General features: G+C 41.4%; 1 protein-coding gene and 1 long non-coding RNA gene across 2 annotated transcripts in view; one reads left to right on the top strand and one right to left on the bottom strand.

Annotated features, from left to right (window-relative positions):
* The window catches only part of LOC140126670 (uncharacterized), a 44,751-nt gene extending 40,549 nt beyond the window's left edge, over positions 1-4,202 (bottom strand). The window contains exon 1 of the long non-coding RNA XR_011854875.1: positions 3,719-4,202. This is a non-coding gene — a long non-coding RNA (uncharacterized lncRNA). The remainder of the gene's footprint in view (positions 1-3,718) is intronic.
* STAB2 (stabilin 2) overlaps positions 1-14,299 on the top strand; it is an 81,560-nt gene that overhangs the window by 11,003 nt on the left and 56,258 nt on the right. The window contains exons 7-21 of the mRNA XM_072146374.1: positions 1,921-2,016; positions 2,113-2,232; positions 4,944-5,140; positions 8,364-8,497; positions 8,574-8,704; positions 8,946-9,025; positions 9,826-9,975; positions 10,151-10,294; positions 10,830-10,892; positions 10,996-11,112; positions 11,459-11,512; positions 12,371-12,451; positions 12,671-12,823; positions 13,406-13,468; positions 13,552-13,656. Of these exons, the coding sequence (XP_072002475.1) occupies positions 1,921-2,016; positions 2,113-2,232; positions 4,944-5,140; positions 8,364-8,497; positions 8,574-8,704; positions 8,946-9,025; positions 9,826-9,975; positions 10,151-10,294; positions 10,830-10,892; positions 10,996-11,112; positions 11,459-11,512; positions 12,371-12,451; positions 12,671-12,823; positions 13,406-13,468; positions 13,552-13,656 (1,688 nt within the window). The remainder of the gene's footprint in view (positions 1-1,920; positions 2,017-2,112; positions 2,233-4,943; positions 5,141-8,363; positions 8,498-8,573; positions 8,705-8,945; positions 9,026-9,825; positions 9,976-10,150; positions 10,295-10,829; positions 10,893-10,995; positions 11,113-11,458; positions 11,513-12,370; positions 12,452-12,670; positions 12,824-13,405; positions 13,469-13,551; positions 13,657-14,299) is intronic.

Genomic DNA, 14,299 nt, shown 5'->3' with positions numbered 1-14,299 from the left:
GGCTACCCCAGTTTTTTCCTTGGATTACAACATTCTGTAGGTTTGTTCTTAAGTTGAATTTGTATGTAAGTCGGAACTGTATATTTTATCATCAGCCAAAAATTTTTTGGTCTCTGTGACAATTAGTTTTTAAAAATCTTGGGTTGTCATAAGAACCAGGATTAAAAGTAAAGCTTCATTACAGACACCTTTGACAACTGTGACAGATGATCATTGTACAGTACAGTAAAGTACATACAGTAAATTACCAACATCCAGAGGTCCATCTGTAACTAGGTGTTGTATGTAAGTAAGGTGTACTTAAAGGAAACCTACCACTTCTGAAGGTAGGTATGAGATGCAAACACCGGGCACCAGCTCAGGGTGAGCTGGTGCCGGTGCTTAGTTTCGTTAGTGTTATAAACCGCGGTATCGCGGTTTTAACACTTTTTAAACTTTATAGCAGAAACTGCTTCGGCGTTGCGCGCGACCGTGCGCGCGCAACGCCGAAGCCTCTTCTGCTCTAAAGTTTAAAAAGTGTTAAAACCGCGATACCGCGGTTTTAACACTAACGAGACTAAGCACCGGCACCAGCTCACCCTGAGCTGGTGCCCGGTGTTTGCATCTCATACCTACCTTCAGAAGTGGTAGGTTTCCTTTAAGTCAGGGACTGCCTGTAATTGAATGTGATTTCCACTGTCAGTTTCCAAGTTACTTTTTGCTGAAATCTGTGTTCAGCCAGCAGGCCCTTGCAATTTCATTGCTGCGGATTCAGAGTAGGATAGGGAGGTCCTTCCCACACCTCCACCACAGATGCAAATATGAGGAGCTTATGCCCCAAGTGGTATACAGCCTGCCCTGCCCCAAGTAGTATACAGCCTGCCCTGCCCCAAGTGGTATACAGCCTGCCTTGCCCCAAGTGGTATACAGTGTGCCCCAAGTATGCCAAGCTAATAAAAAAAAAATAAACTTAATACTCACCCTCCGACGATACTCACCTTTAATACTCAGCACGGCTCCAGGTCCTCGGCGGCGGCTCCCGGATCCTCGGCAGCTACTCCCGGTCCTTAGTGTCGGCTTCCGCTTCTCTCTGCATTCTTCACTAGCCGGCAGTGACGTCCCCGCAAGCTGCCGGTGGGCGCGCCCTATGGTGCGGCGGTATCGCCGCCGATGATGTCATCAGCATCATAGTGTGGGCCCGCCGGCAGCTCGAATGGACGCGACTGCCGGCTAGTGAAGAATGCAGAGAGAAGCGGAAGCCGACGCTAAGGACCGGGAGCCGGAGGGTGAGTATTAATTTTTTTTTAATTGACTCGTGTATAAACCGAGGTAAGATTTTTCAGCACATTTTTACGGTATATATCATATCTTTTTTTCAGTAAAACCTATTTTTTATACAAAAACACTTTCGCAGTGTATGTACTATGCTCTGTGGGGACTGGGGGAGTGTTAAAAATGGGTCTCCTGGTGACAGGTTCCCTTTAATGATATATAATAGCGATACTGGGGTTTTATTGGAAACCATGTTAAATGTTATGAAAGTTATGGATCACTAGAGTCACAATAGAATGTCCAAATATGGCCTGAATGGGTCACTGAAATTAAACCATTGCGTAGGAGCAGGTCATTAAAATCGGTATCTTATTAAAGGGCATCTAGCACCAAAAAAAGGCTTTAAAAAGTATTCAAGTGAGTCTCAGGGGCTCCAGAGTCCATTAAAAGACTGATGTAGCCTGGAGCCCCTCAGGTTCATTTGAATAAAGTGTTTAAAGAAAAAGAACATGGCATAACAAACTGATCCAACTCTCTATAGAGAATATGGAAATTTACAGGGCTATATATTCATATCAACTGGAAAATATGGGAATAATTTTGAAACCAGTGACTTATAAAAATGTTTTTTTGTGCTTTGTATAATGTATTATCCTATTATCTCCACAGTCTGTTCTTGTGTACATGGGCAGTGTAACAGTGGCATTGATGGAGACGGTATATGCTTGTGCTATTCTGGTTATGGTGGTCCTAAGTGTGATCAACGTGAGTATTGATAGGTAGGATTGTGATTATACAGTACATGCTAACATGTACATGTTATATGTCCAGAGTTTTGATAACTTGTTTATCTGATTTTAGCTTTACCAGAATGTGCAGCGCTGAACTGTGGAGAAAATATGAGATGTGTGGGTTCGAGGTCAGGAGCCTTGGAGTGTAAATGCTTACCAGATTTTGAGCAGAAAGGAGCACAATGTGAACGTAAGACTTCTTACAGCCATTTTATTTTACACTGTTGAAATAATAAACACTTACTGACCCGGAGACAGATAGGCCCCTTTAATACCGCATAGTCCAAATATAAATAACCACACATTAAACCATTGCTTAACCATTCTCAATTGTGGGTTGATTCGGGGTCGGCCACAGATTTATAATTACTGTTAAGAAACTTTCTGACATGTCCAAAGCATGGAGCCTCTTTAAAAAACAGGTGTACAAGCGGTCCCCTAGTTAAGAACACCTGACAGACGACCCCTAGTTACAGAAGAACCCCTCTGCCCACTGTGACCTCTGGTGACCTCTCTGGATGGTTTATTTTATTCCCAGACAGCAATGATCAGCTGTAAGGTGTCTGTAATGAAGCTTTATTGATAATCCTTGGTCCAATTACAGCAAAAAAATTTTGAAACTCCTATTGTCACCGGGGCAAAAAAAAAATTTGTCTGGATCTACAATTATAAATTACACAGTTCCAACTTACATACAAATTCAACTTAAGAACAAACATATGGAACCTATCCTGTACGTCAGAGGTCCCCAACCTTTTTTGCACCAGGGACCGGCTTTAAGCTAGACCAGTTTTCCATGGCCCGGTGGGGGTGGGGGCGGGGCTTTGGTCATATGGGGTGGGGTTATGGAGGGGTGGAGCTTATAATATAAGATATCAGGGAGTGACCGGACCAGATCCATCATATTGGTTTGGTGTAAAAATAAAGCAATGCAAAATGCATACAGCGTATCGCCATGTAGTATAAAATGCATACAGAATACCGCCATGTAGTATAAAATGCATACAGCGTATCGCCATGTAGTATAAAATGCATACAGAATACCGCCATGTAGTATAAAATGCATACAGAATACCGCCATGTAGTATAAAATGCGTACAGCGTATCGCCATGTAGTATAAAATGCATACAGCGTATCGCCATGTAGTATAAAATGCATACAGAATACCGCCATGTAGTATAAAATGCATACAGCGTATCGCCATGTAGTATAAAATGCATACAGAATACCGCCATGTAGTATAAAATGCGTACAGCGTATCACCATGTAGTAAAAAATGCATACAGCGTATCACCATGTAGTATAAAATGCATACAGAATACCGCCATGTAGTATAAAATGCACACAGCATGCCACCAAGTATTATAAAATAGATACAACGTACCGCCAAGTAGTATAAAATGCATACCGAGTACTGCCATGTAGTACAAAATAGAAGCACTGATAAATATCACAAATATCACAAATGCTGCATATACATACAGCATATATACACATAAACAAACAGTAGATACAGCATATACACATATACACATACATATATACACACACACATATACATATATACAAACACACATATATACACACACATATTACATATATTTACACATACATACACATATTATACATATATACACATATTACACATATATATGCAAAGATAAAGTAACCTTACCTATTGTGTTCTTGGAAATTTCGGTGCCTTGTCCTGCAGTGGTGGTGGCGCAGTGAGGTAGCCGGGAGCAAGTAGGTCGTGAGAGCCGGGAGGCCAGGGAGGCTAGGGAGCCTGGAGCTTAAGCGGGGGTAGGGGGAGCAGGGAGCCGGGAGCCTGGAGGGGGGGGACGTTAGCGGAGCCGGGTTGAGACGGGAGTGGAAGGGGAGTGGAGAGCCGGAAGCGGGTAGGTCAAGAGCCGAGAACCGGGAGCGGGGTGGCAGAGGGAGCGTGGAGCCGAGAGCGGAGGGAGCAGTAGGGGAGCGTGGAGCTTGAGCAGGGACAGGGAGCCGGGAGCCGGGAGCCGGGAGCCGAGAGCCGAGAGCCTGGAGGGGGGGAAGTGTTAGCAGAGACAGGTTGAGACGGGAGTGGAGAGCCGGGAGCGGGGGGGTGGAGAGCCGGGAAATGGAGGGAGCAGAGAGCCGGGAGCGGAGAGCCGGGAGCAGGGAGGACGTTAGCGGAGGGAGCGGGGAGCCGGTAGCCGAGAGCCTGGAGGGGGGGGGGAGCTCGGTGCCGGCAGGGTCTGGGGGCCGCTGTAAGGTGCCGGCGGCGTCAGGGGGTGGGCGCAAGGTGCTGGCAGCGTCGGGGAGCAAGGTGCCGGACGGAGGGCTGCAACGCGGTCCCGTCTGGTGCGAGAGCTCAGTGCCGCCCCTGCGCGGACCGGCTGATGAACTCCAACGGCCCGGTCCTGGTCCGCGGACCGGCGGTTGGGGACCTCTGCTGTACGTAACCCCAGGACTGCCTGGTACCTGAAATATTGTCAATAATTCCTTATTTATTTTAAAAAGAGCTTTGCAAAACTTGTGATAATAGATAACATCACACCATTGGTTACTATTGTTACATTATATGTCTGGGATCCTGGATTTCAATTCTACCAAGGACAACATATTCATAGAAGTTCTATATTATTTTATTACTGCTTCCATGGTTTGACTTCCATGCTACAAAACTCTATGGCCAGTATCCTATGACACTGATGTGTGTCTCTGAAATAGAAATTTGCATTATGAGAACCATTGACTTATGTGAGTAATGGTGATTCCTGCATAGCACTGCAGAAGATATTTGCCTTATATCAGCCACTAAGAAATACTGGCATACTAAATTGTACCATACCATACCAATATGTATATATATATATATTACAAGTATTATAGAGGTTCAATGCTCATTCTTTCTTTTACAGCTATTAATCCCTGTTTGAAGAAAGTTTGTCATGCGGCAGCAGACTGCTTCTATGTTGGCCCAAACAAACACAACTGTAAATGCCATGAAGGCTACAAAGGTGATGGTGACATGTGTGTGCCCATTGATCCCTGTCAGACAAACTTTGGAGATTGCCCCACACCATCTTCGGTCTGCAAATATGATGGTCCTGGAAAGGTAAATGTGCATTGCTATAGAAATAAAACATTTTAGTCACAAATCTATTACAGTTTTAGTGTTACTGTGCTTGCTGCAATACACTCTGATTTGGCTCTACTGGAGGTTGTCGTAGTTACCTTTAAAGGGTATTCCCATCGCATAATTCACATTTAATTGAATTCATCTATATACATTTCTTCAATTGCACGTTATTAATTAGAAACAAGATAGCTGTCCTTGGATACAGCCACCCCGCACTCTTCCAGTAGTGGCCAGGCATACACTATTGATGCTTTCCAGACCACCTGCATTCAACATTCATTACCACGGGACAGTTGGGGAACATTCAAAAGCTTCATTGCCATTTCATATGCAAAAACAATTAGTTTCTTTGTGAAATCACTCTGGCAATGGTGGTCTTTTCCAAGGACAACAATCTTGTTTCTATGGGACAAAATGACTACATTTGTGTGAAATTATCTTCACACAGGTAGGTGTGGGAGATAAATTCAATTAAAACGCAATGTCCAGGACACTGCTGTACCACACTGGCAAAGGGTAGCCAGTAGATTTCACTGACGGAGACCTTCCTTAGGTTATTGCATAGAGTGTATTACATCCCTACACGTCTGGCTTATATGTACCCCCACCTACCCAACAGCTGTTTCAGAGGCTGTGACGCCCCAGATAGTATGGTCCACATCTGGTGTCAGTGCCCACTGGTTGCCTCTCTCTGGAAAAACGTTAAGACCTTTATCCGGTAATGCAACCCCTGCAACCCCAGCTGTACTCCTTCTAGGGGATAAAGAAGCGAGGATCAAAAATAAAGCTCATTGTTTGGTTCAGTTTATAGCTTTAGACACTAGAATCCATAAAACGGCAAAATGGAAACCACCGGATCTATCTTTCACAGCGGTTAAAGGAAACCTACCACTTGAAGTGGTAGGTGTAAGATGGGAATACCGAGCACCAGCTCAGGGTGAGCTGGTGCCGGAGCTTATGTATGTTAGTGTCCTAAACCGCTGTATGGCGGTTTAAAACCTTTTTAAACTCTATCTGTACACATGGCTGTTCCCGTTATCTATACTGACACAAATACAACTATGGTGATCTTTCCTCCACCCTTCCGTTTTCTCTCTTTTGTTTTAAATGATACAGTAGCTGGCTATGTATCATACCAAACTCTGTGTTTTGCCGTGACCTATTGTAAGGAATCATTCTGTTTTTCTTCAATAAAAATTTTGTAGAAACTACAAGGCAATGCCCAGATAAGAACACCCCTTTAACTGTCAATGATAGCAATGAGGAAGTGTCTTAATATGCACAATCCTACATCAAAACCATTTCTCCCAGCACACAGATCAAAATCTACACATTGTGCAACAGTTTAAGGCTCAGTTCATACCTATGTCATGGGGTATCTTCATCACTATCTTTCTGTTTCATTATATGTTTTACTTCACTTTGTCTAGGAGAGTGTACTGGAAAAGACTCCTTCTGTTCCCTATCGACTTCAATGGCAGAAAATGGCTGCGCCATTTTTTATGCTATTTCATAACTGAATGGGAACGGAACCTGCTAAATATAGGTGTGAACTGAGCCCAAAGTTGCAAATTATGATTTTGGAAGTTTGGAACCCAAGCTAAATACAAAATCAGAACATTGGGGGGGATTCAACAATGTGTCTCAGGTTCTGCCAGTTTCTAGCTGTAAAACACTAGTCTTCTGCTGCGCCAGATTTATCACTGTAATAATGAATTCTGGTGCAGAATTCTGGTGCAGACTGTCGGTTCCTACTTTAGACCAACTTTTAAGTTGGTATAAACTGTGTGCCAGAATTTTGGGAGCACGGAAGATTTCCCACAAGCCATGCCCCTTTCTCACGAGATCACGCCCATCTCCGAGAGGTCAAGCCCCCTTATTCGGACAAGTCGGGAAAATGCCAAAAACAGTCTAAAGGTCTTGATAATTGTGGTGCAAGTGCGTTTAGAAATACCCCCCAATGTGTTGGTAAATCCTCCAACTGCCTTTAATGAAGATTTCCCTGTTAGTTAAGAAGTAGAAAAGATGTTTGTTCTCCTATTTGTCATCATAATCTAAAGAGGTGGCCATGTTGAAACAAACTCCTTCTTTTACTAATGATAAATACATTAGAGCAGGATGTGAGTGCTCCACCTCCCCCTAGGGTGGACCTGAGAACAGAGGCTTATCTGTCTGTATATTATGGCTGTCTAATAGAGCAGTCAATAAATGATATAATTTATAGTGTTGTCTCAAGGTAAGTATTCATTTTAAGCCTGAGTGACTAGCTTCTCCAGTTATACAATAGAAATGTGGCTTCTTGAGTGAAAATACAGCAGTAGAGGGCCATGTAGTTGTCGTTCTGACACATAGGGCACCAAAATACAGAGTAGGGGTGAAAATGGGACCATATAGCACCCCTTTAAGTTAAATGACACAAACCCATGAGAAATAAGTAGAAAGTAGAGGATGCAGTATAAAAAATTAGACCTTTATTAAAGATTGACAATAATGGAAAAAAAGTAGTTTAAAAGTAGGCAAACAGGTAAGGTAACAAACAGACAAAAGAATCTAACAATGGACCGGGTGTAACTAAAGTGTAAACAGGTACTAATTGCTCATGTATGCAGTAAAGGTGCTAAGTTAATGAGACCAGAATAGTCAACCTAAAAAATAAGAGCAAAAAATTGTAAACATGCATACAAACCACGGACCAAAGAAGAAGGCACAGCCCCGACACGTGTTTCGCCACTAAATGGCTTCCTCTGGGGCATATTAATCAGGGCCTCTGCACCACCTCTGCTCGCACTTGTGATTATTTACCTTCTCCACCGCCTTCAAGCCAGTGGAGCGTGAAGGGACGTGAAGTGGAGGGCGAAGCGGGTCGGGAGTGGGCCGGCGCGGGGTGTTACTTTCCCCCTGCCTACGCACTCGCTGCTGCCGGCGACTTTTCACATGTGAACGCTGCGCAGCACCTTGCCCGATACATCAAGAGGCTGAGGCAGGGCTATCATACGCCGGCGCATGATAAATATCCAAGACTGGGTATTCCAAGACTGGATCTTGACTATGAAATCTCTATACCTGAACAGGGATATTACTTCATAGAGAGAGTCCCCTATTCTGATCCTCTTTTATGACCCAACATTTACTGTTACAAACATTAAAATTACCCTAGACTCACCCATCCCATTGTCCCGTGTTTTGATTTGTCTTCCAGTCGCATTGTGAATGTGTGGAAGGGTACAGTAACTTTCAGTCTGGAATTGGGTGCCAGCTAGTAGACGTGTGTGCAACCAAGAATACCTGCAACAAGAATGCTAACTGCACCACTATTGCTCCTGGAAAAATTGAGTAAGTGTTTTCTTTCATTGAGTATATATGATAGTCTTTAACTATCCTATTTAATTGTATTTGTCCTGTATGTAAGATGTACCTGTAGGACGGGTTATACTGGTGATGGATTCAACTGCTATGGAAACATTTTGGAACGTATGAGAGAAATTAACACTCAACCAGGACAGTGGCAGGGAAAGCTTTCCACTGCTATAAACCTGTTTGGTAAGTAATTTGTGTTATTAAACTTTTAACCAAAGTCTTAAATGGATACTCTAGTTGCAAACATTTCCATGTATTAGGTAATATGAATGGGAACTGACCAATGAAAACCCTACAAATAACTAGAACAAGAGACTCCATCTAACCCCAATAATTTACACTGCATTATTCATTTGAATGTCTGTTCTTTTCATGTTGTTTCTTAAATTTAGCATAAAAATGTATCTGATTCTTCTTCCCAAAGAGGAGTATTCTTGGCCATTGTCATCCCTTGGACCATTTACTGTTCTAGTGCCTATAAACAAAGGCATCAAAGCAAAAGATGTAAGTATAATATTTCAGCTTTCCTGCTTCTTTTAATGTCAAAAAGCTGTTACTTATATTCACAAATACATTTTCTGGTTCTCATACTTGACAATATATGTAATATAGGTTACATGATAAAAACTTTAGTATCTAGGTAAGTGGTGAGAGGCTTAAAAATCAGCAGAAGCCAATGTTGCATTTCTTAAAAAGGTTACTTTCCTTAAAAGATGTTTTTGAAATTTGTATATAAAAAAATTAAATGTAAAATTGTTAGTTAATTAACTGGGCACCACTAACTGTACAATGCTCTCTCCCCGTTAAGAGAGAGCACAATGCACAGAACTGTCCCAGAGCTACATTGACCTCAGGGACGTAACTTTAGGGGGTGCAGAGGTTGCGATCGCACCTGGGCTTAAGAGGTTTAGGGGGCCCTTATGGTCTCAATTTCCCATATGAGAAGACTATTACTATAAACCATACATTATAGTCGGGCCTGACTTTGCACTGGGGCCCATCAGCTTCTAGTTACGCTTCTGATTGACCTCTTCCCTCAGCTGATTGGTGGGATATGCGAAATGTCAGACCTCACCATTCTAAAATTGAAGACTCGTCCCAAAGATTGATCATCAATTTAAAAGCTTTAAAAGGAAATTTTCATAATGCAGAAAAGGGTCACTGGTATGTCCACAAATAATGCAAGTTTTAATAATAACTCGAAAGAATATTTCTCTAACAAATATAATAACTTTATAACAAGCTATTGTTTTGCCAGATATGATTCTGTTCTTTGTCATTAAGCAATTTCTTCTCTATTCCAGGTAAAGAATCTTAAGTCGAATAAGGAAAATGTTCTGTACTTTATTAAGCTTCATATGATTGCTGGGCAGATAAATGCAGAAGATTTTAACAGCACAGATTTGATCTATACCCTGACTGGAAAATCTGGAGAAATTATAACTGGTGACACGGTGAGATTATTTTTATGCTCTATTTCAGTCATAAAAGATTGTTCACAACATGATGAAGAAATTAGAAACCTGATTTGAAGTTTTGGAGATTTTTAGAAAATGAAATCAAGGCAAATTATGAAAATACATGTTCTTTACTGTATCAAAGAACTTTACAATTTACTTTACTCTCTAGGATAATGAGTTGAAAATAAGGATTCGTGGAAGTAAGAAGAGAGGGAAAATTTTACAGAAAAATATCATTGCCTCCAACGGAATCCTACATATCATAGACAAAGCAATGGACTTTGTGGAACCAACTCTGGAAAGCAACACTAAAGTAAGTTATCACAGATCTTTATCAGAGTTACATGATAACTCTCCGATTTTTATGGTCTAGGACACACATCAAGGAGAGTGGTTCTATAGTGTAGGTTACAATGTGCTCAATTTTACTGCTGACTCCCCTAAATCTCACCTCCTCCCCATGATTCATGGATTCATTCCCCATGGATCGATTATCCTTGTGTGCTAACCTTGTACAGATGGAGGGAGGGGATTTATGCACCAAATGGATAAGAGAAACCAGAACTCCCCACCCCAAGATCTTAGGTGATTTATCTCCAAAGAACATCTAAACCTCATTGTTATCAACCTGTTTCTCGCTGCACAATTATGATGACTGCTGATAAAGAAATATATGAAATATTTGAAATATATACACTCAAAATGATCATTTTGTTCTCAAATATACACTTAACTCTTACAAATATATTAAGTAGGGGTCAATTTGCTGTTTGAACTTGTGATGTCTAGGAATTGAGCTTTCAGTGAATACTATTTTCGAATTGTGTCAAAAATGTGTTAATTTTTAGGAGACTATCATGGAAATTTTACAAGATAATGGGAGATACAATCGTTTCAGGTCTCTGCTGGAGGTATGTTATACCTTGTATATATTTTTTTATTTGGATTCCAACAGTGGTTTTAGAATATCACAATTTCTTAACATCACAGTCATTTGTGTGTTATGTCTAACAGAAATCTAACCTTGGGCCTGACCTAGAAAAAGATGGACCATATACAATCTTTGTACCCAATAATGCTGCACTGTCTGAAATGGAAAATGGAACATTGGACTACCTGTTATCCAGAGAGGTAAACAACAGGACCACAATATATGATTGTACCACTTCCAGGATCCACAGAGCTAGTGCATCTCTTTATATAACTATTGGGATACAGGCTATCTCTTGATGGCTATGGGTGCACAGAATTGCATCACTGACAACTGGTTTCCAGATTGCAGGTTACACTCCCCTGTCCTAGTAAGTTGTTGTTACTATGTAAAGTCAGTTGTTGTTACTATGTAAAGTCATAAGACATCTTTGTCACTGGTTAAATTGATATAATTAAGATAATTGCTTATATGCATTGTTACCTTACAAAAAAGGTAGAGATTAGTATGGGTTTTTTATAGCTTACATTGTGTTTATATATACAGGGCTCAAGGAAACTTCTGGAGCTGTTGAGGTACCACATTGTTCCGTCTGCTGAGGTAAATTACACTTGTTAAAAGAAACCTACCATTTGTTTATATGTATTGTGAACCAAACATACCTTCGAGAATGCTGTAGCTACACTGATAAAGAAACATATCTTGTTTACACCCTGATCTGAGTGTTTTTTTTTTATCAAAAACAATTATAAAATTCAGAAGCTTGCTAAAGCTGGGTTGCACACAGACTGCTATTCATAAACCCATTACATGGAGCTTCTTGAACTGTCCAGACAGGACTAATCCACCCAAGCTGGATGACTCATACACAGCAGCTGGGGGATGGTGCAGCAATTAATTATTTCTGCCTGTCTGGGACAACACAGTGATTATATCACTCTCTGGAGCAGGGCATAACTAGGGTAAGAGGAGAAGCTCCGAGCCAGCCACAGGAACAACAGAACATCATTATCATAATTTTATAATAGTTTCTCCATCAAAACCACTCAATTCAGGGATTAAACAAGATATGTTTCTGCATCAGTGTAGCTACAGCATTCTCAAGTTATGTTTGGTGTACAATACATAAAGTCCAGTTTATGGAGCAGAGCTGTACTTCTGGTTATGTGATCAGGGTTATATGACATATTAATACTACATATAAATTTTAATTATAATTTTATATACCGTATATACTCGAGTGTAAGCTGACCCAAGTATAAGCCGAGGCCCCTAATTTTACCACAAAAACCTGGTAAAACCTACATTTTTTACTCGAGTATAAGCCGAGTTTGGGTTTTCAGCAAATTTTTTTGTGCTGAAAAACTAGGCTTATACTCGAGTATATATGGTATATTACTATTATCATATACTTATGTTTTTTTTAGTGGTCAGTAACACTTGATTTTGTTTCGACAGCTGGATGTTGCAAACATTATATCCTCTACTCAGATCATGAGTATGGCAAACCAGTTAATCCAGTTCCAAACAACCAGCAATGTAGGTATTAGTGAAGTGCTACTTACCTGTAATATGTTATGGGGTTCAAATTAAAAAATGGTGGCTGTTAGAGCAGCATAATCCAACTGTCCAGTGAAGGAAATCCAGGAAAAAGCTGTAGTTCTTAATTTTCTAAAACTCTTCAATTTACAGATAATTCAATGAGGTTAAGAAATGCCTTAGCGTATTGGTCAATGCACATGAATGCTTTTTTTAAAGGGACAAATATTGGTGAACGGTGAAGAGGTTGAAGAAGCTGATGTCGCAGCAAAGAACGGTCGTATTTATACCCTGGATGGTGTTCTCATTCCACCCTCTATATTGCCCATTCTGCCACACAGATGTGATGAGACTAAGCACGAGATACAACCCGTGAGTGGCTTAGAAATGAATTATATATTTTTTTTTTAAGTATTTATTTTTGCAATTTTTTAAAAAATTTTAACAATTACAATAAACAAAACCAAAAAACAAGATTGTCTGTTACATACTTTCTTCCCCACAATGCAGAATTATTAAATAACATCTATGGTAACAGTCAGGATCTTAGAGCGTTCCAATATTAACTAAGGGATATTGCGCAATAAGTGACAGCAAATAATGTAGCCAGACGTCTTGTTACGACACAACTATTGACACGTGGACAGATGCGATCAAACTTCTGGGGACACTTCCTGTTGACATACAGGGACCGGTAGTGGGGAATGACACTGTTAATAAGTAGTATCCATCTTTTTAATGGAGAGGGATCCTGGTCCTTCCAGGTCATCATCACCACTTTCCGGGCATAGTATAAGACAAACCTAAAGAAAATTTTGTCATAGTGGCCAAGAAATGAATGATATTAATGATATGTGGACTAGTGTGAATAATAAAGATTGTGGGGAAAATCATGTGAACTATCACATGCTGTATTTATTAAAATTGACTGTACTTTGGTGTTTTTTACAAAAGGGCACATGTGTTTCCTGTAGAATGGTCCTCTTCAGTAGATGTCCCCCAGGAAGTGAAGAAACAGTAAGATCATATTATTATCATTATCAAAATCCTGCAAATTCTAGAAATTGGGAACAGATGCAAAATGTCTCCTTTTCTTTTAGTCTCTCTTTAGACACAAGTGTCCTTACCAAAAACCTGTTATGAGCAGTGATTGGTGGGTGGTTTCTGTGGATGGGTGCTCAAGATACTGCAATGTCACAGTGCAGGTAAGTCTGTTTTTCTCTGTTCCTGCCTCCCCGTTCTTTAGGGAGACAGGACCCTTATTCTTTTGATTTGTGGGGCCTTGGGGAGGATGAGGAACAAACGCTCATTTAGGCCACTCAACTGTAAAACCAAATCACCTTTCCATGCAGCCACCTCTTCCCTTCCAATTGACTCAAAGTAGTTAGATCTAAAAGTAGAAGCCACACAATAGGGGTCATTTACTAAGGGCCCGATTCGCGGTTTCCCGACGTGTTACCCGAATATTTCCGATTTGCGCCGATTGTACCTGAATTGCCCCGGGATTGTGGCGCACGCGATCGGATTGTGGCGCATCGGCGCCGGCATGCGCGCGACGGAAATCGGGGGGCGTGCCCGAACAAAAACCCGACGTATTCGGAAAAACCGCCGCATTTAAAAACCGAAAAAGTGTCGCTTGGGAAGCGCTTACCTTCACCTGGTCCGAGGTGGTGCATTCCGGCGCGTTTAGATGATTTTCAGCGCAGCAGCGCCACCTGGTGGACGGCGGAGGAACTACCTTCATAAATCCCGGCCGGACCCGAATCCTGTGCAGAGAACGCGCCGCTGGATCGCGAATGGGCCGGGTAAGTAAATCTGCCCCAATAGGGCAGATTTACTTACCCGGTC

The sequence above is a fragment of the Engystomops pustulosus genome, chromosome 4, assembly GCF_040894005.1.
Source record: "Engystomops pustulosus chromosome 4, aEngPut4.maternal, whole genome shotgun sequence".
Classification (NCBI taxonomy): domain Eukaryota; kingdom Metazoa; phylum Chordata; class Amphibia; order Anura; family Leptodactylidae; genus Engystomops; species Engystomops pustulosus.
Note: the sequence above shows the minus strand (reverse complement) of the source record. Positions and strands in the feature narration are given on the sequence as shown.